The 27,323-nt window shown below is 41.1% G+C and overlaps 1 protein-coding gene across 1 annotated transcript; it reads right to left on the bottom strand.

Annotated features, from left to right (window-relative positions):
* Positions 1-857: 857 nt before the first annotated feature.
* LOC109035342 (uncharacterized) lies at positions 858-22,042 on the bottom strand. Its single transcript, XM_019048935.2, has 3 exons — positions 21,865-22,042; positions 19,564-19,798; positions 858-4,819 (listed from the first exon to the last, which is right to left on the bottom strand). The coding sequence occupies exons 1-3, from the start codon at positions 21,883-21,885 to the stop codon at positions 1,431-1,433; spliced, it is 3,645 nt and encodes a 1,214-aa protein (XP_018904480.2). The 5' UTR covers positions 21,886-22,042; the 3' UTR covers positions 858-1,430.
* Positions 22,043-27,323: the final 5,281 nt, after the last annotated feature.

The raw sequence follows: 27,323 nt of genomic DNA, 5'->3' as shown, positions 1-27,323 counted from the left end.
CAATTGTTTTAATGCAATACGGACATCCGTCGAGGTTGAAAAGTTGTATCAAGGCGCCGTCCGGCCGTCGTCAACGCGTCACTGTGTGCAGCGCCACAGACGAGTACAAGCAGAGCGAAGCAAGTCAAAATGCCTTCAGTTTTCACAAATCGATGTCCAAAATGATAGACAATTTTCCTCAATTGGCGACGTTGCAGACTTCCTATCAAACTTTATTTTTTTATTTGCGACGTTGCAGACTTCCAATCAAACTTTATTTTTTCCTCAGAAAACTAGTCAACGAAGAACGTAAAACTTATGTGATTTTTCCTCTCTATTAGCAGAATATTCTGTATACATTTTAAGCTGCAAAGTTGGCTTGAATCTCTTCGAAAAAATCAAATAGGAGTGGAAATTTTGAAACACCACAATAGAGATGGGACGACGGAATGAGCAAAATGCTTGTCTTTTTTTTTATCTTCGTGAATATTTTATATCAATTTCTATCAGTATTCTGCAGATTATAATAGTCAGTATTCTCAGGTCAATAAACCAAAGCGTAATTGAGGGGCTTGGAGGGCAAGGTACACAAAGGCAGTTTTTGAAAAAAATTAAGATTTTAATGATGCCAACCAAAACTAATCTTTAAGTACGTTCTGTGAAAAATTCATTGCTAAAAGCCAATTTTTAAGCGACAAAAAGTGAGGTTGAACTTTTTTCAGTTTTGAGGCTCCTCGAAATTTTGAAACTTTGAAAACTTTGAAAGTTCGAATTTTTTCAAACTTTGTTTCTTGAAATGGCAAAAAGTGCACTTATGCACCTTGTTCTCCAAGCCTCTCAATTGTGGGGAGGTAATGAAGATCCACGAAACAGGTAAATTAAAACTAAAACATTTTATTTTCGTTTGAATACTATGAATTCATAGCAAAATGTTTCCAGTGAAATCATAATCAGTTGGAACATTACTTACCACTATGAATGTATAATGCACTTACTACTTAGACTATTATCACAAATTGACAATTCAATTCACAAATTATGATTAAGTAATGTTCTCAAAATCAGTACGGTTTCTCAAGGTATCTGGCAGAGAGCGAAAAGACTAGAGTCTTAGCTTACAATTTCAAGCATTGTTTTGTCATGGTACCTATGCTAGTTTTTGAGATTGAGAGTCCTATGTCTCATAAACAGTATACATCAAGAAAACCCCGTGCTGATTTTCTCTTTCTGATTTTGACCATGTGTTTTTCGGTCCGTGATCATAACTTATTTTTTCATACAGACACTTGGACTTGTCGATTTTTCAATATCAGAGGTTTATCTACGCACAACAGTTTTTGCTAGGCGCCGTTCAAGCGTTCTTTTTTTTCAGTTTTATCATTATTTTGTTAGTGTAAGGAATTTCCTATAAAAATTAGAGTGAAAACTTCACTTTTTGACACAAAATTTTCCTAGTGAGTATTTTCATTTTGCTTACTCTGAGCTTTCCTGTACAGACGGTTTGCAAAGCTCATCGCATTAGGCATGTAATAATTTTCCTTGGGCGGCAACAAAAATGGCGAAATGGGCGAGGGGCCGCTGGGAGCTAATGGTTCGGTGAGGGCACCCTCAGGAACAGTGTTGGGAAGAAAAAACGGGGAGCTGAAAGGATCGTAAGAGTCATGTTTCGAGGGTTTCTCAATCTTGCTCTCCTCGGAACTTGGTTTTTTCTCACTTGTCAGAGCAGCAGACTCCGGGGCTTGAGCGTTTTTATCATCAGTCTTTTTTGTGTTCAGTCTTCTGTAGCCGGATCCGAAGTTCTTTTCGAATCCGTCGTTCTCTTCGAACCCATCATCGTGAATGAACGAGAAATTATTCTTGAACTTCTCGAAATTATCACTAGACTCGTCACGACCCTTATCGTCCGAGGTGTAAGAGAAAGAGTAGCCTCCTTTCGATGACCCTGTTTGGCTGACGGACTTGAGCGGTTTCTTCCCACGCTTGTTGTAAGTTTCGTAGCTCGGCTTCTTGATATCGTTAACTCCGCTTTTGGCCGTTAGTGGCGCTGCGGTGGGGGTTTCCTTGTCTTCCTCTTCGTCTTTGAAGTTGTACTTGGAGAAACTCTTAAACTCGTCGTCGAAGTGTCCGGCATCATCCCGACCGCCGAGTGACATGTAGTGGCTCAAAAATTGAGGCGGGGCGACCCCGGAGTCCATGATGGCCTTACGAAAATCCTCTGGGATGTGCTGTCCATGCGCATGTGAGCTGGTCAGTTTGTCCGCCTGATAGTCGACCTTCTTCTCAACTCCATCGTCACCGATGAACTTGAAGGAGCCTCTGGCGTTTCCCAGGGGATTCTCGGCGTGTCGGGATTGGCTGTCAGTGGAATAGGTGAAAGAGTAGGAGCTTTCGGCTGGGTCATTGCCGAAATCTTCTGGTTCCAGGGGCTCTCGGTTCTTCACTCCGGGTGAATGTGGAGGAACGTATTCTGACGGACCAACCGGCAGGGGCTCTACCGGTTTCGGTAAGTGATCTCCTCTGGCGACGAAACCGATTCCAGGTCCGGCTTCGTACTCGACGCGGCGTTCGATACCATCGGGACCTACGAAAGAATAAGTACCCTGTACGTTTCCTTCAGCGTCGGATTTTTCCTTCCGTGCTTGGTCATCGAATGCGAAATCGAAAGCATAAGATCTGTCTGCTGGCGAGTTATCATCTTCGTTGCGGCCTTCATCGCAGTCTGGTCTCCGAGGGGGCAGATCCACCGGGGACTGACCGTCGATGTCTTCGGGTTCTTGACCATGAACGGGAACTTCCTCGGGAGGAAGCTCAGGTTGGTGGTAGACCGGGATTTGACCGTTGACGGGGATTCCAGGTAGTTCAGGAACGTGGATCGGTCTTTGTGGGTAGTCTGGTAAGGGGCCTTGCGGGACCAAGGGGATTTGTGGGTAGCTAGGGATTTGCGGGACCAAAGGCACGTGATGTGTTGGCACGTAAGGAACTACTGGCACTACTGGGACTACAGGGATCTGAGGGTGGACTGGGTAACTAGGCTCAAGTGGGACTTGAGGGTGGGATGGGTAACTAGGCTCAAGGGGAACTTGAGGGTCCAATGGCAATGGCTCTTGGGGCTCTTCTGGCTCTTGAGGAACTTGAGGTGGCAGTGGTCTTTGTGGGGGCAATGGACGGGGAGTCACGGGTTCCACCGGCCTTTGAGGAGGTAAAGGGCGTGGGATGTGAGGTTGGACCGGTTTTTGGGGAGGAAGAGGTAATGGGTGTTGGGGTTCAACCGGTCGCTGAGGTGGCAGTGGTAGTGGGGTTTGCGGCTCAACGGGTCTTTGAGGTGGCAATGGTCGTGGGGTGGGGGGTTGCACGGGTCTTTTGGGGGGTAATGGTAGAGGTGCTTGGGGCTCAACCGGTCTTTGCGGAGGCAGTGGTAATGGAGCTTGTGGGTTGACAGGAGCTTGGTGAGAGGGATGTCCGCTGGAAGTTCGGCCTTCATCTACGGCTGGAAAATCCCCTGGTTTAGGTAAGTGATCTCCGGTAGCGACGAATCCGGTGTCAGCCCCGGCAACGTAATCTACTCGCCTGACAACACCATCCGGTCCGGTGAAGGAATAGCTACCCTGCACGTTTCCAGCAGCGTCAGATTTCGCCGAGTGCTCGTGGTCTTCGGTTTTGTACGAGAAATCGTAGGAAGCATCTCCAGGCTCACTGGAGCCATCGTCACAATCAGCGGGTGCCTGCTTTGTTCCAGGCTCCGGCAGTGGCTGCTGAGGTGGCAGAGGTGTCTGAGGTGGCAATGGACTCTGGGGTGGCAAGGGTCTCTGAGGTGGCAACGGCTGCTGAGGTGGCAGAGGTCTCGGAGCAGGTGTTTTCGTTTTGACTCCGTATTCTGGAGTTGGTTGTGGGTACGCTGGGGTCACCGGGGTCTTGACTGACGGGACCCTGGGTGGGGCGACTGGTGTGTGTGGTGCAGTTTTGACAGAGGGTCGTGGGATGTTGACTGGTGGCTGCGCGCCCTTCGTCTTCGTCACAACTCCCTTGCCTCCAGCCGCGGAACCGGTTGGATGAATGTCACCGGTCACGACGAAGCCTTTACCCGCGCCGGCGGTGTACTTGACCTCGCGCCTCACGCCGTCGTCTCCAATGCCCCAGTAGCTCCCCTCGATATTGCCGTCCGCGTCGGACTTCTCGTTCCTTCCGGAGTCGTCGTTGGTGTAGGAGAAGTCGTAGGAGGCGTCCGCGGGTCCGTCGCTCTTTCCCTCGTCGTCGCAGCCCTCGCCGGAAGGTCCAGACTTACCCTTGACGTCGGGGGTGTGCGGGGCGACGGGAGTCTTGACTCCGTAGGACGGGGTGTGAGTTGCCACCTCTGGGTATCCGGGGGTTTTGGTACCGACTGTCTTGGTCCTTGTCTCGGGGGTGTGGGAGGAGACGCTGGGCTTGGCGCCTCCCTTGATTCCGTTTTGGTTCACTGCGGGGCTTCCACTATAGTCTGGCACAGGTGGGACTGGGAGGTGATCTCCGGTGGCCACGAATCCGATGTCGGCGCCGGCCTTGTAGTCAACCCGCCGCTCGACTCCGTCGTCGCCGACGAAGGTGTAGCTTCCTTCGATGTTTCCGTTCTCGTCGGATTTCTCCGAGCGAGAGTGGCCGTCGCCGGAGTATTCGAAGGCGTAGGAGGCGTTCATGGCGGGTTCGGGCACCGGCTCTGGTTCCTCGGCCTCGTTGGGTGTGAGGGGAGGCAGCGGCTTCTGGACGTCGGGTCTTGGTTGGTCGTAGCCCTTGACTTGGCGCTTGAGCTTTTGGCCCAATTGTCGCCGCCGGATTCCACGCCCGCTTCCGCGTAGACTTGGCCTCGCTGTAACAGTTAAAGTATAACAGTTAGGTTTTGACATAATTCCGTGTTTACATACAACATGGGTGCTATTTTGCCGTGCTAAGGAAGAACGCCGTAAAAACATTCGAGAGTTGCCAAATTTCCTTCGATAAAATGTTGATTTTCGAGGAAAGTTATGAATATTTTTCCTTAGAATCTTCAGGAACTTTAGGTAAAATTGCGGACAAAATTATCTGAGAAATTGGAAAAAAAATATTCAAAATTTTACCTGTAAATTTGTGTTTTATTAATGGAAATTTGGCAACGCATGAAGGCTCATACGTCGTTTATCCTAAGCACGGCAGTACGCAATTATATCTTGGGCGAGGGAGCATATTCGTGGGGCGGGTAACTTGATGGATTCTCAAGATGTTTTTTTTTCAAAGTGATTTAAGCATTGACAATAACTGGATTGCATTTTGCGAACAGGAATTAAGAGCATTCCAGTATTGTTAAGCAATGCAGTGCAGTTTCTCTGCTCTTTTAAAAGCTGTGGCTTCTGGAGTTATGAAAGTGAAGTTATGAATATTTTTCCTTAGAATCTTCAGGAACTTTAGGTAAAATTGCGGACAAAATTATCTGAGAAATTGGAAAAAAAATATTCAAAATTTTACCTGTAAATTTGTGTTTTATTAATGGAAATTTGGCAACGCATGAAGGCTCATACGTCGTTTATCCTAAGCACGGCAGTACGCAATTATATCTTGGGCGAGGGAGCATATTCGTGGGGCGGGTAACTTGGTGGATTCTCAAGATGTTTTTTTTTCAAAGTGATTTAAGCATTGACAATAACTGGATTGCATTTTGCGAACAGGAATTAAGAGCATTCCAGTATTGTTAAGCAATGCAGTGCAGTTTCTCTGCTCTTTTAAAAGCTGTGGCTTCTGGAGTTATGAAAGTGAAGTTATGAATATTTTTCCTTAGAATCTTCAGGAACTTTAGGTAAAATTGCGGACAAAATTATCTGAGAAATTGGAAAAAAAATATTCAAAATTTTACCTGTAAATTTGTGTTTTATTAATGGAAATTTGGCAACGCATGAAGGCTCATACGTCGTTTATCCTAAGCACGGCAGTACGCAATTATATCTTGGGCGAGGGAGCATATTCGTGGGGCGGGTAACTTGGTGGATTCTCAAGATGTTTTTTTTTCAAAGTGATTTAAGCATTGACAATAACTGGATTGCATTTTGCGAACAGGAATTAAGAGCATTCCAGTATTGTTAGGCAATGCAGTGCAGTTTCTCTGCTCTTTTAAAAGCTGTGGTATGAATACGAAATTATTAGATAGAATAAAATTAAGAATATAATTAGAACAAAATCAACTATTTAAAGATCAAACGGTAATAACAGTTGTGAATAAATTCTTGCAGGATGCAAATAGTATTGACTTTCCGCGTTGTTGGAAATTCGCCACTTTTCTATACTTTCGTTAAAGTCTCCAGCAAAAAGCTCATGTTGTTCTAACAAACTTAATGTAGAACATCAGTCTTGAAAGAGCGGTCAAATCCTTGCAGGGTGCAAAATGTATCGATTTCCCATGTTGTTTGAAATTTGCCACTTTTATATACTTTCGTTAAAGTCTCCATGAAATTTTAACTTATATTGATCTAACAAACATCTATAGAGCATCGTCCCTTTAAGAGCCTATCAAAAAAGTGCCCCTTTTTGTGGAAAAGCGGGGATTTTCTTCAAATCAGTGGTGTGGCGTGCTTTACGATGTATCAATTGATCTGTCATCCAAACCTATTGAAAAGGATTGATAAACAGGGTGTTCGCAACGGACACCTTGAAAATCAATTCTTTACCATAGCTTCAAATGGAGAGAAATCGATAATCGATCATCCATGCCACTGCCACTGCGGGATGAAAGTATTCATTTAAAGAATTTTACCCTTTTCTTAGTAAATACACCGAGATTTCTTTTTCAGAGTAGATACTTCCAGCTGGTCTACCGAGCTACGTAAAAACCGCCTATCTACTCCGGGTTTTCATCAGAGTTAGGCGGTTTGAATTATCGCGGGGGTGATCGGTTCAACGAACACCGAGAAAAGGTCTTTGAAGCCGCGCGCGCGTTAACCACCACCGTGCGCGATGCGGCGCGCGCAAACAGCTGTAACTCATCGACTCCTCTTCTTGTGCACCGCGGTGACCTTGGCCGTGTCGACTGTCTCTTGTGCAATGACTTGGATTTCATTGAGCACCTCTCGTTCGGAGCATCAATGGAACATCCCGAGCCGATCATCGCGCTTCGTGCTGCCACATTTTCCCAAACCGCGTCCAGGGCTGAAAAAGAGGGCTTTCCCTCTTCCACCGTGCTAAAGGAAAATGCCGTATGAGCCTTTAGGCGTTGCAAGTGTTTGAAACTCACAGGTGCCAGCGCGCCAAATGCGCCTAAGAAATCGGTCATGGCGCCTTAAAAATGAAGGCTCTGCGCCAACGTGGCCCCTAAAAATTGCCCCCCCCCAAAAAAAAAAAAAAAAAAAATCCTAATTTTTCTGTTCGGTAATTTTTCGAAATTGTCTCCAAGTTACAGTTATACTAGTTCTGTTACTGAAACATCTTGCGTCCAACTTTCCACTAAATGCACTGTGATATGTAGGCAAAAAGTCAATCTGGCCCCTAAAAAATCTTCAAAAGCCCCCAAAAATAGAGCTTGATGCGCCACATGGCTCCTGAACCTCTAAGGTGAGTTTCGAACACCGGGCGTTGCCAGATTTCCTCTGGCAAATCAATGATTTTCAGGAAAATTTTTGAATATTTTTGCGCCAATTTCTCAGATAATTTTGTTTGTGATTTGATCTAAGGTGTCTGAAAATTTCAAGGAAAAATATTCATAATTTTCCTTAAAAATGAACATTTTATCGAAGGAAATTTAGCAACTCTCGAATGTTCATACGGCGGTCTTCTCAGCACGGCAGAATGCGTTTCTACTCGCTTACTTTTTTATCCCCGCGTTCAAGTCTCTCGATCATTATAGACTCCAGCACGTACTGCGCCGCGTATTTCGCGATATATTATATATGATGTATTCGATATATTATATATTCGTAACTTTCCTCAAAAATGAACATTTCATTAAAGGAAATTTGACAACTTTCGAATGTTAATACGGCGTTCTTCCTTTGCACGGCAGTCTTCGTCCCAGACGAGGAGAGACCCTCTATTGGAATTTTTGCAGGCATAGACAAGTGCTTTTCAGACTTAAATTTTTGAAGACAAAGCTATTGCTGAGGGGGATGTTATCTTGCCTATCCGAAGATTGAAGGTGGAATGTGTGTAACCTCCAGGGCCGTGCCAAGGAAAAACGCTGTATGAGCCTTTAGACGTTGCAAAATTTCCTCTATTAAATCACGAATTTTAAGGGAAATCTGTTAATGTTTTCTCTCTAATTTTCACAGAATTTTAATCAAAATTATATCTAAATTATGTGAAAGTTTCAAGAGGAAGTATTCATAACTCTTTTTAAAAATAAAAATTTTATTGGCGGAAATTTGGCAACTCTCAAATGTTCATAGGAAGTTTTTCTTCAGCCCGGTAGTCAGAAACTCCTTCGTGTCGGTTCTACTTTCTCGAAATTTTCTCGCAGAAAAAGCGATTGAGGTATCTCATGAGAAAAATATTTCTGTGAATCCGCTTTTCATGCATTTTTGAAAGAATATACTCAAGAGGTAGTTCTTCAAAGACGCGAAGCGATTATGGGACCTTATCTTTTGATATAAGTAAGGAAAATGATTTTGTAAACCAGCGGTGTAAAGCAAAACAAACTAGTAGTTCTGAAAGAGTGTAATCGACATTGGATGTTTCCGCACAAGTCTGTCAACTTTTCTAAATACTTTATCGCTGATATTCGCTGTTTGATAACCTACGAGTGCTAACTACTAAACCACGATTATCTACATTCTCAACTGACACACTGCGTCATCCCTTACATTTTGCATTGGAATCGATGAGCCTCCATATGCTGCCGTACTAAGGAAGAACGCCGTATGAGCAATCGAGAGCAGAATTTCCCTCGATGAAACATATATTTTTGGCGACAGTCATGCATATTTGTCTTTGAAATTTTCAGGTATTTTAGATTAAACTGCGTACCAAATTGTCTGACAATTTTGAAAATTAATATTCGCAATTTTCCAAGTAAATTCCATTTTTATCGGAGGAAACTTGGCAACGTTTGAAGGCTCATACGGCGTTCTTCCTTAGCACGGGGGCATGGGACAGCGACGATGCGACATGGCAAAAGGGTGCTGCACAGTCCGGGTTGCAAAGCAGATGCTCGACATCAGATCTGTGTTTCTCTGTCGTTCGCCTTTTCTGGCTTCCGCGACTTTTGTCACGCGCATCACGCATCAAGCGTCACGCACGCTCATGTTTACGCCCGATCGCATTCGTCGATACACGCATATCGGCATTCGCAGATGTACAATTGAGACAAGCGCGATGTACATAGCCGTCGTTTGGATCCAGGGTCGCCTGAATGCCGGGATTATTCATCGACTTTACCGCTCAACTACCGTACGGAGGAAGAGCTCCGTATGCGAATTCGCACGAAAAAATAAGTAATTTCCTCAGGACCCGTATCGTCGCTTCTCCGGCGCACAGTGATTCGAGCCAAATAGAGAGGTCGGACATGAAATATTTTACTAAAACTGCAAATTTTGATGCTCATTTCGTCATAGTTTAAATTTCAAGGGATGTTTCTAGAAAGGAATTTCACGAAAAAATCAATGAAACCACTTTTAGAACCTCAAAGTTCTGTATAAAGAAAGTTATAACCTTTTAAAGTTTCCAAAGTTTGTCCGACTTCTCCTTTTGACTCGGTCCAGTGTGCGGCGTAAGGCAGTGGCGCGGCGTGAATTGCGATGTATCGATCGTTATACCATTTAAATCTATGGTAATGAATCGATTATTTAGGTGTTCGCTGCGAACACCCTGTTTATTGATCCTTTTCTATAGGTTTAAATGGTATAACAATCGATACATCGGAATTCACGCCACGCTACTGGCGTAAGGGTGTATCTCAATTTCCGCAAGAGCCCCAGAAAGCATGTAGAATAGAGCTCTCGTGGAAATTGGAGGGATTTATGCTAAAAGGAACTATGTTGCACCCTATGCACATAGTTCCTTTTGGCATAAATACGTCCAAGTAAGATACACCATTACGCCAGAAGGGAGACTATATAAGAGCTTCCTTTTAGTATTTTCCTCTCTGAATTTATTTTTCGACAAAGATTTGATCCAACCCAAAAGAAAGGAACTAGTAGCTGAAATTATGGAACGAATCTATGCGATAGATCGCACGTCCCTCTGACACAAAAAATGGCGTCCGTCGAATCACCTTAATTTAGTTTTTTGATCCGGGCTTACTAGGCTCCTGATGTGTCCTGTGTGATGATGACGAAGCTCCGCTCTCCGAAAAGCTTCGAAAATTATAGGCACGTCTTAATATTTTACAAAATCCGATAAGTAGGCGTTGGTCAAAAACCTGAATTCAATTAACAATCGCTCATGTAAAACTCTTCGAATTATGTAAATATCCCACCAGGACAACGGGAATAAAGGTTGTCTCAAAAAAAAAAAAAAAAAAAAAAAAAAAAAAAAAAAAATCAAATCACGGAAGGAAAATATTGTATGAACGCAATTCTGCAGATACTGCAGAAAATGTGTCTCCCTGCGGAGCGTACTCTACTACAACGGCAATAAATCGTTAAGACGACTATTTTATTGCACGATCTGGGATTACGCGTGTACGCGTGCTTTAGTTATTAGCAGCAGAGCTTCCTGATTGCATGATAAAATGCGCCTATTCTGTATTATTTCGCAAGAAATAATGCCAGGAATTCCCGATGGTGTGACAACTGTGGCTCGCGATTTTGTCCATCTAACCGAGCCTTGTTATCCTCAACATCTTCATCACGAGGTCTCGAGCTTATTGGTGCTGTGCTGGTTGCATCTGATTTTTATGCCCATCTTGGACAGTTCTCTTTAATTTCATTCTATAAACCATTCTTTTGATTGATACTTCATTGGATCACTAACGTGTGATTATTAATAGAATCTCTGCAATCATCATGTATCAACGCTATCCGTTAACACCGTTTTCGTAAAAAATACGTCTGGAGGGCTTGGAGAACAAGGCGCATAATTGCAGTTCTTGCCATTGGGAGAAATGCGTGTTTGAAGTTTCGAAATTACACGGATCCTTACGGCGGAACGAAAGTTCAAACTGACTTTTTGATGCTTAAAAATTAGAACTTGGGAACGAATTTTTCGCAGAACATGCATTAAAACGAGTTTTACTTGGAATCATTAATATCTCAATTTTTCCAAAAACTGCCCTTATGCGCCTTGTACTTCAAGCCCCTCGTCTGAATTTGCAACGAAATTTAAATAACATTCATGTAAGCAACGAAGCATTTTCGAATCGAGAACAAAAGAGAAACTTTTCGTGATCCTTTTAAACGCTGATTCGAAAAAGGGTCTTCAGATTTGAGTAGAAAAAAATTAAAATGGAAAGAGGAAGGAAAAACACGTCTTCCGATTTTTTTAGGGGAATTTGGCATAGTCTCAGTCCTTTCATAAAATCTTCGAGCGACAGATTTTTACACAAACTGATTGCGATTGACTCCGATTTTTACAAACTCATTTCATACGTAAGTCCTTCAAGTATGCGTAATTTTCCACACAATGTAGTTCGTAAAATTGATTTACACATCCGTCCTTTATACCGTTGAACTTGATGCAGGTTCCGTTCCTTGATAACTCCTCATGAGCAAATACTCCCTGGAATTAACACAGGACGCTGCACAGAACAGTAGCGTGGCGTGCTTTGCGATATATCGATTGATCTGTCATATACACCTATGGAAAAGGATCGATTAACAGGGTACTTACGGCGAACACCTTAATAATCGATTCTTTACCACGGATTCAAATGGGGAAATATCGAAAATCGATCACTCACGCCACGCCACTGGCACAGAAGCTTAGCAGCGCAATCCGAGCGCAGTAAAATTAAGCCCAGCCATATATCCATTAAATCCCAGTTTAGAGTACATCTCCTTTCTTTGGCCCTGCTCGCGTAATTCGTTTGCGTAGTTATTTACGCAAATAAGTTCCACGAGACGCAACTCAATGGGAAACCGCAGACTTCTCGGAAATTTGCGGCACATACAGAGCATCCTGCATGTGGGTACAAATTAATTTTTACTCTAACTGACGTATATCAATTTTACGAGTGGATAACCCCAAGCATTTTAACGGGACCTATCCAGAGGGAACTCAGCGAATGGGGAGGCATAAAATCTCTGGAGAGGTATGAGAATGTGTTCGTAAGAGGACTGAAACAACCCAGCGTTGCTAGGTGGAAAGTCTGCGGATTGGATTTTTGTCAGTTTGGAACTGCATTTTATGTCAATTTCTAAAATTGTAAGATCAGAGTAAATTAAGACAAATCCATTTTATCCACAATAAATTGGGCGTAAAAACCCTCTCCATGGAGATCAAAGAATGGTTTCAAGAAAATAATTTTAAGTTGAACAGCATTTTTACTTTACCAGGTTGTTAATTTTTCTAGAATGTAACTCATTTTTCTTTTTTCGAAAACTGAAGAGTGAGTTAAATTCTAGAAAAGTATTTTAGTTATTTTTGACCTCATTTTTCAGCCAACAAGGTGGTAAAATGTGCTGGGTCCACATTATGCGGAGAAGAAAGCAAGACCAAAGAATCTCAGAAATTTCAGTTGGAGTAAAAGATTTGAGCTCTATTTGCCACCCATTTTACCACTACTAAGCGCACTACTTTAAGCACCATTATACCACTAAGTAGTTTGGGACACATTTTTAGTGTTTTTTCTTACTTCAACACCATTAAAGATGCATTTTGTACGCTGAAAGGATATCATGGACGTTATTCCGACATTTTCGCAATTATTGATAGCATAACCCGCAGTCTTCTCAGCGCGCACCCTTCCGATTTGACCGGGTGATGTAGGAGAGGAAAGTAAATGCTTGTTGTCTGCTGATCGATATGTAACGTTACCCAATTTGAGATCATCTTCCTCATTACGCACTCGTCATGCTGGCGAAGATCTAACTTCCTGGATCATACGGCAAGCATACTATCGATGGCAAAGCTGCCCTGCTAAGGAAGAACGCCGTATGAACATTCGAGAGTTGCCAAATTTCCCTCGATAAAACATGTGTTCATGACAACATTCATGCATATTTTTCCTTGAAATTTTCAGATATTGTAGATCAAATTACGTGCAAAAATGTCTGAAAATTTTAGAAAATAATGTTCACAATTTTCCCAGTAATTTCGGTTTTTATCGGTAGAAACTTAACAACGTCTGAAGGCTCACACGGCGTTCTTCCTTAGCACAGCAGAGAAGTGGGCTATCACGTAGCTCCATTCGTTGTTTCAAAACTCTCGCTCCAATTGTATTTTTTCGAAAAGAAACAAGCCAACTGTATGGCTTGCAATTGCAAAAAAACCAAACAAATCCCTGAAATGTTGAGCCAAACCGGAGTTACCATCTGTAGAAATTCAGCTCAAGATACGGAGCAGGGCCGGCTTTACCTACTTGCCGCCCATGGGCCGCCTGTATTTTTCCGCGCCCTTCTCATTCGTTTTGAAACATCAATAGATCGTATTCGACAGTGGTTCGATGTATCGTTTGGTTCAAAACAGTAGAACATAACCTCAAACAAAAACTTTTGGATTTAATTCGGAAAAGCTGAAAATGATAAAATTCCTAACAATTTCACTTTTCATTGCCATTTTGTGCTCGAGAGAATAATAATTCGATCACATAAGACCCGTTACCTCAGATTTCTAAATTGACTTTTGAGGCTGTGTTTACATATTGAACCAATCGATATCTATATAATCTCACCTGTGTGATCTGTCGAATACGATCTATAAAAACCATCAAGTGAATGTGCCGGCGGAGGAGGGGTGTATGAGACGCGTTTACTCGTGTTGGCTACATTTTTTGTGAAAGCCCTGTCAATATTGACAAAAGTTCAGTTCCGTAAATCCACCCCTGTTTGGACAAGGCCTTCCATTTATAAAAAACGAACGAAAAAATTATGAAAGAACAAACATAAACGTGGTTAATAATTTTAACTTCCGCCGCTGCCCGACCGCACTGTGTTGGCGCAATGCGTGAAGTATTCATGCAGTCTTGTAGGCGCTATGCGTTTCACGCCGACCGCTGCTGACCACACTGTTTGGCGCAATGCGTGAAGTATTCATGCAGTCTTGTAGGCGCTATGCGTTTCAGGCCGACCGCCGCACCGCTCCGTTCCAGATCAAATTGCGTGTTTGGTTTCTCGCTTAACTCGACTAATTAAAGGTGTTGTCTATTGTATCACCGAAAGACGACAAAATTAGAAATTACTATACTTTCACTCTCAAGAAATGAGAGATTTTGTCGCCTTTTCTCGTTTGTAATTTATTTCCTGAATCCGATTTTTCTCTCTCTTTTTTTGATACCTACATTCAAAAAGATTGCAAACTTTGCCGCCCCCTACATTTTGCCGCCATGGGCCGCGGCCCACGTGGCCACCCCCTTAATTCGGCCCTGATACGGAGTCTCAGCAAAAAAAAAAAAAAAAAAAAAAAAAAAAAAAATTAGTAGTTTGGAATTTTTTAGCCAACGTGCGTTAAAAATCCACAAAACTGAGAATCTCAATACAGAGGGAAGAAGCTCATAAGAGCACAATTTTCCTTCAAACAGATACGCTGTTTCCAGTTTTTTGGATTTTTAACGCACGTTGGCTGAAAAAGTCCAACTTACTGCAGTTGTGTGCGTCTACCGATTAGTTTGTGTAAAAAAAAATCCTTAAAATTCTTATATCTGCCGTGTTCAACGCACGGTCACGTTATTTCCAGGAAATTTAAGCAGATTTACGCATTATTGCCACAAATTAGTTGGACGTATTTATGCTAGAAGGAAATATGATACACGCAATCCCAATGCACATAGTTCCTTTTAGCATATATGTTCAATTGATCATTCGTATCTTCTTCTACGCTGAGAATAATGAGAACACGAATTAAACATCAAAATTTGCACTTTCAGTTAAAAATTTCATGTTCGACCTCTCCCATTGGCTCGATCCACCGTGCGCTACGATGGAGATACGCATTTTTCGACTTGAGCCATCGACGAGAAGAAAATACCGCTGAACTCGGATGCAAGTAGGGAAACGTCCAGACCATAATACCAGGTGCACACTGAAAAAAATATCCCGGTGTATTTACTAAGAAAAGGGTAAAATTACCAAGAATTCAGGGTTCTATTTGATCCCAGTTTTTTCTTGGTAAAATTACCATTTATGGAATTGGTAATTTTACCGAGGAATCTCGGTAAAATTATTTAACTTTCTCGGTATAATTTTACTGGGCCTTGGTAAAAACGCCAATATTTTTTATCGACTGTGGTAGAATTACCGAGATAAAATGGCAAAGTTACCGGGAATTGATTACCAATAAAAGAGGTATTCTTACCTGAAAAAACAGTAAAAATACCGGTTTTTAGGTACGTTTACCAATCTGTCTTGGTAAAATTACCAGTAGTTGGTAAAAAAAAGTGAGATGGTAAAGGTACCAACGGACCGTAGTAAAAGCACCGAGAATTTTTTTTTAGTGCATTGGCTGGATCCACCGTATGCGCTGCGATGGAGATACGCATTTTCCGACTTCAGCCATCGACGTGAAGAAAATACCGCTGAGCTCGGATGCAAGTAGGGAAACGTCCAGATCATAATGCCAGGTGCACGAAACTGACAACTGCGGTACTCTGCATCGGCATCTGTAAATGCTCCGAAGACCGTTGGATCGTAATATTTGACAGGGTGTATTTTGATGCAAAATCATGCCGCGAGCCGACTTCGGAAACCCTCGCTACGTCATAATGGGCGCATCACGTCATAAATCCCTGTAAAGAGGCGTAGCGCGGTGCACCACCGCTTAAACAAACTGCTGTTTATCATTCCTTAATCATCACAAACGAGGGGGGAGTCACATGCAGACCCGCGCCGCTGCACTATCGTTCCAGGGATAAACACCGTATCAACATTAAGACGTTGCTAAACTCCCGAGAAAAATATCCAGTTCCGATGCATTAATACAACCGAAAAATCTTGATGCTTTGTCATAAATTAACCGAAATTAATGTTCTGAAAATATTAAATGGATTAGTTAAAATCTTCGATTTTCTTTTAAACTTTAAAGTCTAATAAATTTTGATGGGAAATGAAATAAATAAAATAAATGTTGTGATGGGTAAAATTTGGGCTCAATTAAATGGATTGCATTTTCCAAAAAGGAACCAGGAACACTGCAATGTTGCTAAGATTATGCGACTTCACCCTTTGCAATAAAACTACTGTAATCACGCAAAAATATGAAATTTTCATGGTCATTTTTGTCTTTTAAAGCGTTTAAAATAGAAAATGTTTATAGATGACCAGGTTTTTCTTCAAAGAGAAAAGAAGTTGCACAATCTTAGCAACATCGCAATGCTCTTGGTTCCTTCTTGCGAAATGCAGTCCAAATGTCATTAATTTATCGTACCAAAATCGTGGTATCTGGTATAGTCGTAAGAGTTCAAAGTTCCTATGAAAATTTTTCTTAGAAATTCTGAGATAATTTCGACTAAATTTTGATTGAAAGTCTGCGAAAAGTGCACGGAGAGATGCACATGAGATCCGAAGAAATTTGACTTTTAGAGGCAGAAAATTGGCAACACATGAATGTCCATACGGCATTCTTTCTTAGCAAGGCAGTGTACCTCCCATCCCACCGGAGACTCAGGATTTTACGACAAAAACAGGTAGTACGAGCACTATTTTACTTCTCTTGTTTCATCCGTTTGTTTAACAGGGTCAATTGCACGCCGAGGCCTTGAACCCTGGCGTAAACTCTTATGGTATATTTCGCTGTCGGCCAAAAGCTTGCGTTTAAGTAAGAATTAGTTGCATTCCCCGGGTATGTACCGGAAGTCAAGGTATAAATTAGAGAATGACTTCACGTAGTATTGCTCTGAAATTTCACGTAGAAAACGACCGTGTGCACGGGACAGATTTGAAAAGTAATGCCTAGCCGAGGTATTCACAGTTTAAATTGATCAGTTTTAATCAATATCCTCCAATCAGTTTTTTTAAATTAAATCAAGATATTTAAGTTTTCAACTTAAGAGAACTTTGCTTGACTCCTTCATAATCCACCAAACTACTCCTTACATTGAATAATTTCTTTCCATGGGTCGTGTCTTGACTAGAAAAGTAAGTAAAAGAACGCCTTGAAACTTTTGTTGAATTTCCCTCAGACTTTAAGGAATTCATGCACAAAATTTCGAGGCAGAATGTTGGATGGTTTCCTTAAAAAAAATTTAGAACGAGAGAGGAAATTAATGCACGGTATGAAAAGGAATGGACTTAACTGCATCAAGTTGTTGCCAAATTTGCATTGATGTTTAATTTTTTGAATAAAAAACTTAAGAATACTTTAAATTGAAGTTTAGTGAGTACCTAAGTGTACCCTTCTTAATCCAGGGATTTACAGGTAGTTTAAAGGTATTAAGTAGCTTCGTTCTCTGTTAGAAAAAGAAAACATGAGAGAAAATTAGGGGCAACGTTAAATGAGGGGTTTGAAGGAAAAGACGCAAAAATACAGTTTCTGAAAAAAATTGAGGCGCAAGTAATTTCTACTAAGGCTGATCTTAAAATATAGTTTGTGAAAAATTCACTAGTAAAATCCAATTTTTAAGCATCAACATATGAGTTTGAACTTTCTTTCAAGGCTCCAAGTAAAATTTAAAATTTAAACGCGTATTTCTTAAAATAGCAAAATTGCACTTATGCGCTTCACTCTCCAGCCCCTCAAATGCAGTTAAGCTGATTCCGCTTAAATCCGTCCAATTAATGATACTCACTACGGGCTGATTATATTGAAATTGATAGACAAAGCTATAGACAACGACGAAAAAAGTTATATAGAAGGACCCTATTGGTGGAAGCGGGTGGTTGTGATAGACAAGGGAGGTAAGCAATAAACAAACTAACGGCAGCTCACGAGAGACCCTATGGTTAGTCAATCAATTCCTTCCTCAGCCTATAGTAGCCGCCCACTTCAACCAATAGGACCGCTGCATACTTCCTGTGTTTTCTCTATCTATCGCTCTGTCTGTCAATTTGAATAATCAGCTCGCTGGATGGAGAAAAAACGAAGGTTTTCGGTGAATATTGGCGGCGGCGGCGGGAAGGGTTAGGGGAGGATAAAACAGAGCCGCCTAAAAACAAATCAGCGGAACTAATCGAAATTGAGCCCGTATTCGATCATTAAGGCAGCTGAATGCGGTTGGTATCTCTTCTTTCTCGCCGGAGAAGTTGAAAAAAATCATATCAATAGGTCGTTCCACTCCTCGCCGGCTCACAAGTCTTCCTGACTCGGATTGGTCCTATTCTGCCGTGGTGAGGATAAACGCCGTATGGACACTCGAGCGTTACCAAATTTCCTCTCGGAATATATTTATTTTTGAGGAAAGGATGAATATTTTTCTTTGAAATTTTCAGACACTTTAGATCAAATTATGAGCAAAATCCTCTGAAAAATTGGCGGAAAAAAGTGTACCAATTTTCCCGAAAATTCGGGAGTTCTCCAAGGAAATTTGGCAACGTCTGAAGGCTCATGCGGTGTTTTCCCATAGCCCGGCAGTATTGCGGTCAGGTGCAAGGGAGATGTGGGTGGCTCCTTTCAGAAGTTATATGCGTCCAGATTACAATACTGCCGTGTTAAGGAAGAACGCCGCATGAGCCTTTAGACGTTGCCAAATTTCTTTCGACAAAAACCGAATTTACTGGGAAAATTCTTAATATTATTTTCAGACAATTATGTACGCAATTTGATGTAAAATATCTGAAAATTTCAAGGGAAAATATACTTAAATTGCGTCAAAAATACATGTTTTATCAAGGAACATTTGGCAACTCTCGAATGTTCATACGACGTTTTCCCGTAGCATGGCAGAATACGATTCTACAGTTTTTGAGCAGCATGGGACTCACGTGAGCTTTATTTCGAATGCATCATTCCAGGTTCGAAACAATGACTACGCTCGAAGAAACCAAAGCTAATCCCGTATAATCTTTACGAAACCCGTGATCATTTTCTATTCGCAATAAATGCATGTTCATTGTGGTCTAAGTAGTTAGCATAAAAATTTGTCACCAGTTAACAATTTGTGACTTTTATTGGAGAGAAGGGGCTTACAGTGGCACATTGTTTTACATTTTAACGCAGAAAACGTCTAAAAATGTCCAACTGGACTGGAGCAATGTTTGATTGAAATTTTCTGCTCTCAAAATATAAATGGCTCGGAAAAAATCTTTCATGATCGGGGCTCCAAAGATCTCGCTTTAAAATCTTTTGGAACTTTTGCTCCACACAAATCAAAATTAAGGATGCAATGATACCCATGCAATATAACTGTTTTTGCCCATTATTTTAGATGAAGGCAAACTACACGTTGTTATATACAGATTTGAAATCTTATTTCATTAAACCAAGCATTATTTGTTGACCCTTGCAATGCTGCGATGGTCACTTAAACCCATTTCCCTTGGGTCGACATAGTCAACGACCGGTCAATATCTTGATTCTGCTGTAGAAGGAGGTGTTTCTGTTACCATTAAGTCATAAAGTGTAGATGCTTACCCGAAGGGTCAAAGACCTCAGCGTCAGGGTTAATCTCTACGCCTGGAGGGGGTTGAGCCATGTCGGGGGCGCCGCCATTGGAGGACGGTGTCAGGAAGAAGAAGGGTAGGTAAGAGTTGTACGAGGGGTTGCTATCCGTGTTCACATAGTACACTTGACCTGGCTGGCCATTGTGCACAATTGAAACGCCCCAACTTGCTTGTCCATTCGCTGCTAACGCGTTGGCCAGCAGCGCCTGAAAAATTCAGGTTCGGAAGATTACTAACAGCATTATAACGCGTATGTAGAGGTTAAATGAACTAAATTTTGCAGTTAGGAACTAGAATTCCAGGTTCATCCATAGAAACAATTATCTGCACAGAGAAACTCAAAGCACATATCGACGGTGAAACTACCAAACCACGTATCTCGTTTGCGGTGTTTAAAAATCTCCGCTCACATTTTATTTTTTTGAAGTAGACCAAATCAATATCATTCCTTGAAATTTTCACGGAATTTTCTCCGCACAAAGAGGAAAAATCACGGAAATTTTCAAGACTGGACGTTAAGTAGCTTTTCATTTAAAAAATAAAGTATGACAGGAAGTCTGCGACGTCGCAAACCGAGATACGTGGTTTGGTAGTTTCACCGTCGATATACTGTTTCGAACATGAGCCAGAAATTGTAGGTAGTTCCTAATTGCAAAATGCGCAATCGAAATTTAAAATTGTATCTGCCATCAACAGGCCGTGTTTGCTTAATTTTAACCTAGAAGTACAAATATCAAATTCTGAGGAAATTTTCAATTTGCGAACAATTATGTCTCGGATATCAGATCTTTGAGAAGTTATTGTAATCTGTGAGAGATTTCATTGATTGATGAAGCGCACCAGTGAAACTCAATAATGTACTTTAATTAAGCGCTGTTTTCTTTTGACTTTCTTTTGATGTCGCGACTGATTGTCGAAACTTTTCTTTTAATGTCGCAGTACGTAAAATTCTGAGGTATTGATCAAACAGAGGCAATCTAAACATTAGAAAGACGGCAAGGTGAGAAAATACGATGAAATAATCCTGTTATTCACCACGTGACAAAGACTATTTTGGAGACTTGAACGCAAGGATAGAAAAAAGTTCCATGAGCCAATAGCGCAGAACAATGAAAGTTCTTTTTCAGATAAAGTTCTCTCGCGTTAGTTGAACTGTAATTTAGATTGTTACTTCAGCGTTTTACATTAAAAAAGGATAATTTCATATGCGAAGGGTTATTAGTCCTAAATAGAAATGAAAACCACGATATTTTTAAAAGTAAAAACCAAACAGAAAATTTTCAAATGTCTCGATTAGGTTCTATGATTCAAGGAAAACACCCGCTTTGCTGCACCAAAAGTAACAAGTCACTTGTATGCAATTCTACCATAACTACTTAATCACAGTTGAACGAACTAATGGTTTCTTTATCAGATGATTGTCAATGCTTAAGTAAACTCAAGTATACTTTATCACACTCGTTTTCATTTGGAGTTATATTTATTTAATTAATTTTTTATTTTCAAAATACTGTGGGGATAGGGACTTTTTATTACTATTATTTTATCGTTATGAAGTACTTAAAGTGTAAAATTATTCCTGGAAGTAAATAGGTGAGAAATCCCAAACAGAAACTTTCAGGGAGGCTGAAAATTTATCCCACAGTAAATGAGGCATTTAAATGAGATTAAAAAGGCTGACACTATAACAGCCGTTCTGTAAGTGATATATGGCACGAGTTTCACGTGAAAGTTGCGATTTTTTAGAGCTTAAAGCCAATGATAAGTACACTTCAGCTTTGCAATTATTAAAACATGAGAACAACGTATTATCAACAAAGCAACACTCCCAACACATCCTTCTGTCCAAAATGAATTTGAACTTTGTTGCTCAAGGTGCAGTGTAACGTTATAGAAACTAATTTTATTTCTTTCTCGTGAAACAAAATTGACTTGGTCCAAGTCAGACCATTTCTCGTCATTTGGTACATGCAAATATTTTTTGCCACTAATTTTAAGAAATTCCATTAGCGAGGATTAGTTTCCTTTCCTGTCGTAATTTTATGATTTCACGGAATTCACACACATATTTAAGCGCGAAAACGAGTAAAAAAATATCCTGGTTCGCTTATCACTGCACTGTAAATAAACAAACAGTTCATCCACACTCGTCGGTATCACTTCCCGAAAACAACAACACCGAGTCACACAAGAACACCCCGTTAATCCGGCCCGGAGGACCGAAAAAAAAACCGACGAACGGCGAAGCGAGCGGTGCGAAAAAAATACTTACGACAAGTACGAGCGGCGTCATACCGACGAAAAACCACTTTGGGGGTAACACAGCGATGATATGATAGCGTCGCGACTCAACTCATCAGTAACCAATAGAGCAGAACTAAACTTGGAAGACCTCAACCTTAGCAGTGGACCATCTCTAATTGGAGCCCCCTACCTTTTATACAGATACTATTGTAATTGCATTGTTTAGAGCTGAGGATGCTACTTCATCTGGACCGGGAGCTCCGGTGGTGGGGGGTCGCTATGTATTCCTCTATTTGTTTTCAATATCAACGACTCCGGTGAGCCCTGGCTCCCGCTTGCAGCCGTGATGGTGGGGGCTCGTTATGTAAGTGACAGTCAAGGTAAGTCCTGCCGCCGCCGATCCAAGATCTATGACTCCGGTGGCGGCGTTTACGTTTTGCATTCGTCGGGATTTATGAGAGCATGCGACTGCACTTGATCGCTGCACTTTGTCCGCGCTGAAGGGTTCGTCATCGATCCCGTTGCTTTTCCTGGTTTCACCGCCTTTCACGTTTCCCGCGGCGTCTTCATCCTTGTTCGCGCGCCGCTCCTCGGGTTCTACTTGCACGGAAAAAAATAAATTGCTGATTCAACGATTCAATTGCTAAAAACAGCGAGTGCGATGTTTCAACGTAGATTTTACAACAAAAAAATGCTACTCTAACCACATTGTAAACTGTGGTTAAAATAGCATTTTTTTTGTTGTAAAATCTACATTGAAACACTGCACTCACTGTTTTCAGCAATTGAATTGTTGAATCAGCAATTTAATTTTTTTCCGTGTGCGCTTGCTTCGTTTTCAACCACACACGGAAAAAACAATTGCTGATTCAACAATTCATTTACTAAAAACAGTGAGTGCAATGTTTCAACGCAGATTTTACAACAAAAAAATGCTACTTTAACCACATTGTAAACTAATTTATCCACGGGGGTGGTTAAAGTAGCATTTTTTTGTTGTAAAATCTGCGTTGAAACATTGCACTCACTGTTTTTAGCAATTGGATTGTTGAATCAGCAATTTTTTTTCCATGCAGCTACCAATACCGCGATTTTATGAAATTTTATAGCCCGATTTTTTTTTACGATTCCATTTTTTGATTTTTTCCCAAATTTTAAACTTTGAGTTTTACTCGCGAAAATATTTATACTTGTATTCAGACTTCTTTTTGATAAAAACAAATTGAAAATTTGCCTTAAGTTTTTTTTAAATTTTTTTTGAAAATGTTGTAGAGCTTCTTTTTTTTGAATGATCGATCGGATTTTATCAGAGGCAGCCCAACTACATCTGCCGTTACCTAATTTTGTTACATTTTTCAACTTTTTACAAGAAAATCGAGCTGACTTTAAATTTTGTGAATAGAAATGGATAAACAGTTTCAAGGTGTAATAATGCTCAGTTTTTTGTGAAAAAGTGAAACATGAGAAAATATTTGGCAACGTGAAGTACAGTTAGTACAGATTTTAAAGTTTCGCCTTTTTTCAATTTTTAGTTACCAAAATTGAAACACACAAGCTGTCCAGAAGGATTCTAGGAGGCAGAGGGGAGGTAATCCAGGTCGTAATTTTATAGTCACTCTGTGTACGGTAGTTGGCACGAAGATATCTTAATGGAAGTAAACTTATGGATGCGCTGTGACAGACAAATTTGCATATATTAAGGTATCCGATGGTAATCACTGTAATTACCACATACAATAAACTATATGATATTCATGTTTTCTCTTTTCGCACAACATATAATGCGCACCAAAAGTGAGAAATAAATTAACCCATAGCAGTACCGACAGATTCTACAATGTAGTGGAGTGTCTGCTTCGTCACATTGTGAAAATGAGGAGTATCATGGATGACGAAATTTATTGGCTATACTGCCGTGCTAAGGAAGAACACCGTATGAACATTCGAGAGTTACCAAACCCCGAATTAAATATTTATTTTTTAGGAAAGTTATGCATATTTTTCCTTTTGAGCTTTCAGATATTTTAGATAAAATCGCGTGCAAAATTGTGTGAAATTTTTGGAAACAAATACTTAAAAAGGTAGGTTGCAGCAGAACGCAGCAAACTCAAAACATTATTTTACGTTCTTGTGACAAACCACTTTTATGGACATTACACACTTTGGGACACCCTTACACCCTTACATACATAAATACATACATACATACTAGTACTCTCAAACATTCACAATTTTCCCGGTAAATCCGTATTTTGAAATTGGAAATTTGGCAACGTCTGAGGGCTCATACGGCATTTTTCCTTAGCACGGCAGTATGGCACATGAAAAAGAACGGGATTCGATAGAAACAGAGAGTGCGGAGTTTTACAGAAAGGAATGAAGATGCTAACCAGACTCTGGCTGTCAGATCCAAGGTCAGACTCAGGATCTCCTTAGAAAGCTAAAGGAGGTTGTTTTTCTCCCCTTGTTTCCGAAAAATCCCTTCAATCTCGGGTGTCGGTGCATCAGCGCTGGGGGTCCATCTGGTGACCAAATGCACTCATCACCGAAACAATGCAGCTCGCTGGATCGAAGACCACGTTCGAAATCGAGTCCTTTGTCTTCAAAAAGAAAAGGTTGCGGCGGATGAGCTGAGAGAGTGGCCCACGCGAGCACACAACAGTATTCGTCCTATTTTCTTCTTCTTTTTTTCGAGAAAAAAAGGGGAGAATATTCTGTCAAAATACGTTCTTGTAGCGATTTCACAGTGTCTCTTGAACAAATGTTGTTTACGAGTATTAACGCTTTAATGCATACCGTTGCATGAAAGCAACAAATAGTGGTTTTTTGGCTTTAGTCATGTATATTATTAAATTGCATTCAAGCAATAAATGGTTTTTGGAGGGGGGAGGGATTTGGAGTCTTATCTTGAAAGTTTTAAAACAAGTATAAAAATTTGCCCGCAGCTGTCGCTATAAGTGAAAAAATATTGTAAAAAGCAGATTTTATCTTTAAAATCGGCGATTTATTCATGAAATAAAGGGTTTATGACATAACCCACTACAGTGTGTTGTGACTCTCAGGAATATTTGTGAGAGAATTTATCAGAATTAAAATATGCAGTCAGAACTGATCGATCGGCTTTTAGTATCAAGTAGGTTCTGTAGGTCCACCTAAGTATCCAAAATTTGTCGCAATAAGCTTGGCAGCTGCGCATCTTAGCCGGAATCAGTGACGTGGCGTGCTTCGATATATATCGATATTTTCCCGTTCGAAGCTATGGTAAAGAATCAATTATTAAGGTGTTCGTCGCGAACACCCTGATAATCGATCCTTTTCCACAGGTTGAAATGGCAGATCAATCGATATATTGCAAAGCACGCCACGCCACTGATAGCCAAAGTGCAAAACCACGTATCTCCGTTTGCGACGTTACATAGGCGTCCTTTTACACTTCATTATTTCTTTAGAAAACTAGCTAACGTAATTTCTCGACGATTTTCTTGATTTCTTATATTTTATAAACACGATTAACAGGATGCCCTGTCTAAATTTCAAGTACTAAAGTCGGCTCGTTTCTCTTTCAAAAAATACATAAAATAGGAGCGAAAGTTTTGAAACACCGCGATGGAGATACGTGGTTTAGCACTTTAGCCATCGATACGGTTCTGTGAAGGAAGAGCAAGAAAGTGGTAAAAAGGAGAAGTAAAAAAAGAAAGAAGAGGCGGAGAAATAGAATGAGATTACTTAAAATCACATAAATACCCGACACATTCGATGTTTTCATCGCACCATTCACACATCTCTCCCCGTGCTACCACGGAAGAAAATGTGAAAACCGATTAACGGTAAATCGGAATTAGTTCCCTGGAATATAGGTAACGGGAACGAAGAAAGAGGGCAAGGAAATAGGTGTCCCTGGATCTGAAGCGTGATATGTTGTCGTCTTCTGGACGAAGGATCGTAACTCCATTCCGAGGTTGCAAAATTGATACAAAAATTTCAGTCTTCAACACGAATGTAACTGCGCAATTTTTGTTGAAAATTCTCCTGATTTTCGCCTGAGATCAGAGGAAAAATCGTTGAAATTTGCAACTAGATATCCCAAGACCCTCCTGGTAAAAATTCAATTAGCGCGATGGGAAAATTTGGCAGCGGTGAAATTTAGTAAGGTTCTTTCGTGAGGGAAAACGACGATGTGTGGGTCCAGTTTTAAAGCATTGTCCGTGGCGCAAAGAGACGGGTGCATCTTCTGTCCCGCTGACAAGTTTCGCGGGGACCACCGGATTTCCACGAGCTCCGCTTTGAGCCCGTGAGAAATTCCCTCACCGTCCGACAACCACGAGACCTGAGGGCACGTAACCCAACTTTGTCACGGTGTGATACCGTAAAAACACCGAAACCAAGCTTATTAACCCTCCCATGCTGCGGCGGGGCGTTAGAATTCTTGTTGGAATATTGAGTGTCGTAGCTTTGTTCCACCAAATGATATGATGCAAATTACCAAGTCCTTACATCAATCGGTCGTGTTAAAAATTTTGGAGTAAAATGGAGATGTTGCATAAGTGAGGAATTTTCGATTTGACTGTTGATTCTTATGTAAAAGTTCGCGAGAAACACGATGGTGCCACTGGTTTTCTCTGAAACCATCTCCCAAGCTCAAAAAAAGCTATCAAGTTGAGGCCAAAATGGAGGGGATATCCCACGCTCTCCTGAGAGTCCATCTCTACATGAAGACAAACTCTCCATGCAAAGATAGGGAGCAAATACATTGACAGGGCTGCCACTTTATTTGGGGACTCTAAAACTGAAAACACGGCAACTCTGCTAATGTATTTGCTCCCTATCTTTGCATGGAGAATGTCTTGATGTAGAGGTGGACTCTCAGGATAGCGTCGGATATCTCCTTCATTTTGGCCTCAACTTGAGAGCTTTTTTTAGAGCTTGTGAGTTGATTTCAGAGAAAACCAGCGGCCACATCGTGTTTCTCGCGAGCTTTTACATAAGAATCAACAGTCAAATCGCAAATTCCTCAAACATACAACATCTTCATTCTGTGCCCGAGTCTCTATAGCACCCAGAACCCCGCCCGAGTAATATATGAATGCGGAGCGAAATCTATTCTTCTTACGGAGTGACTTACACCATGACGGTGCGGAATCTACTCTTTTCGCGGAGTGAGATACGCTATTATGAGGCTAATTTCGGTTCGACTTTATACTACTTGCGGTTTGGGCGCTATTTTGACTCTGGTACGGAAGTTCGCTCCTCGTGGACATTTTTAACGGTGTGGTCTTGAAGCATCAAGTTGATTTTGTAGAAAAATGAATTAGGAACAGTTTTCTTTCGGTCCCAGCAAGGGAAATAGTTTTACAGTACTTTTCTGTTATTTTAAAATCCAACGGGGTCATACAAAATTAAATAGTAAAATGTAAAATTAAGTTTAAAAATCAACCAATAAAAAGGGCTGTGAATAAGTCCCCCCAGGATGCAAAGTGTATTGAATTT

Source organism: Bemisia tabaci, chromosome 7 (genome assembly GCF_918797505.1).
Source record: "Bemisia tabaci chromosome 7, PGI_BMITA_v3".
Lineage (NCBI taxonomy): Eukaryota > Metazoa > Arthropoda > Insecta > Hemiptera > Aleyrodidae > Bemisia > Bemisia tabaci.
This window is presented reverse-complemented; position numbering and strand designations above follow the sequence as displayed.

What these genes read in the sequence shown, in the direction of transcription:
- LOC109035342 (XM_019048935.2), bottom strand. Translation starts at nt 21,885, where the DNA reads ATGACGCCGCTCGTACTTGTC. An exon ending in TGACGCCGCTCGTACTTGTC is followed by an intron (nt 19,799 to 21,864) that starts GTAAGTATTTTT and finishes TGAATTTTTCAG; the next exon opens with GCGCTGCTGGCCAACGCGTT. An exon ending in TGAGGTCTTTGACCCTTCGG is followed by an intron (nt 4,820 to 19,563) that starts GTAAGCATCTAC and finishes TAACTGTTACAG; the next exon opens with CGAGGCCAAGTCTACGCGGA.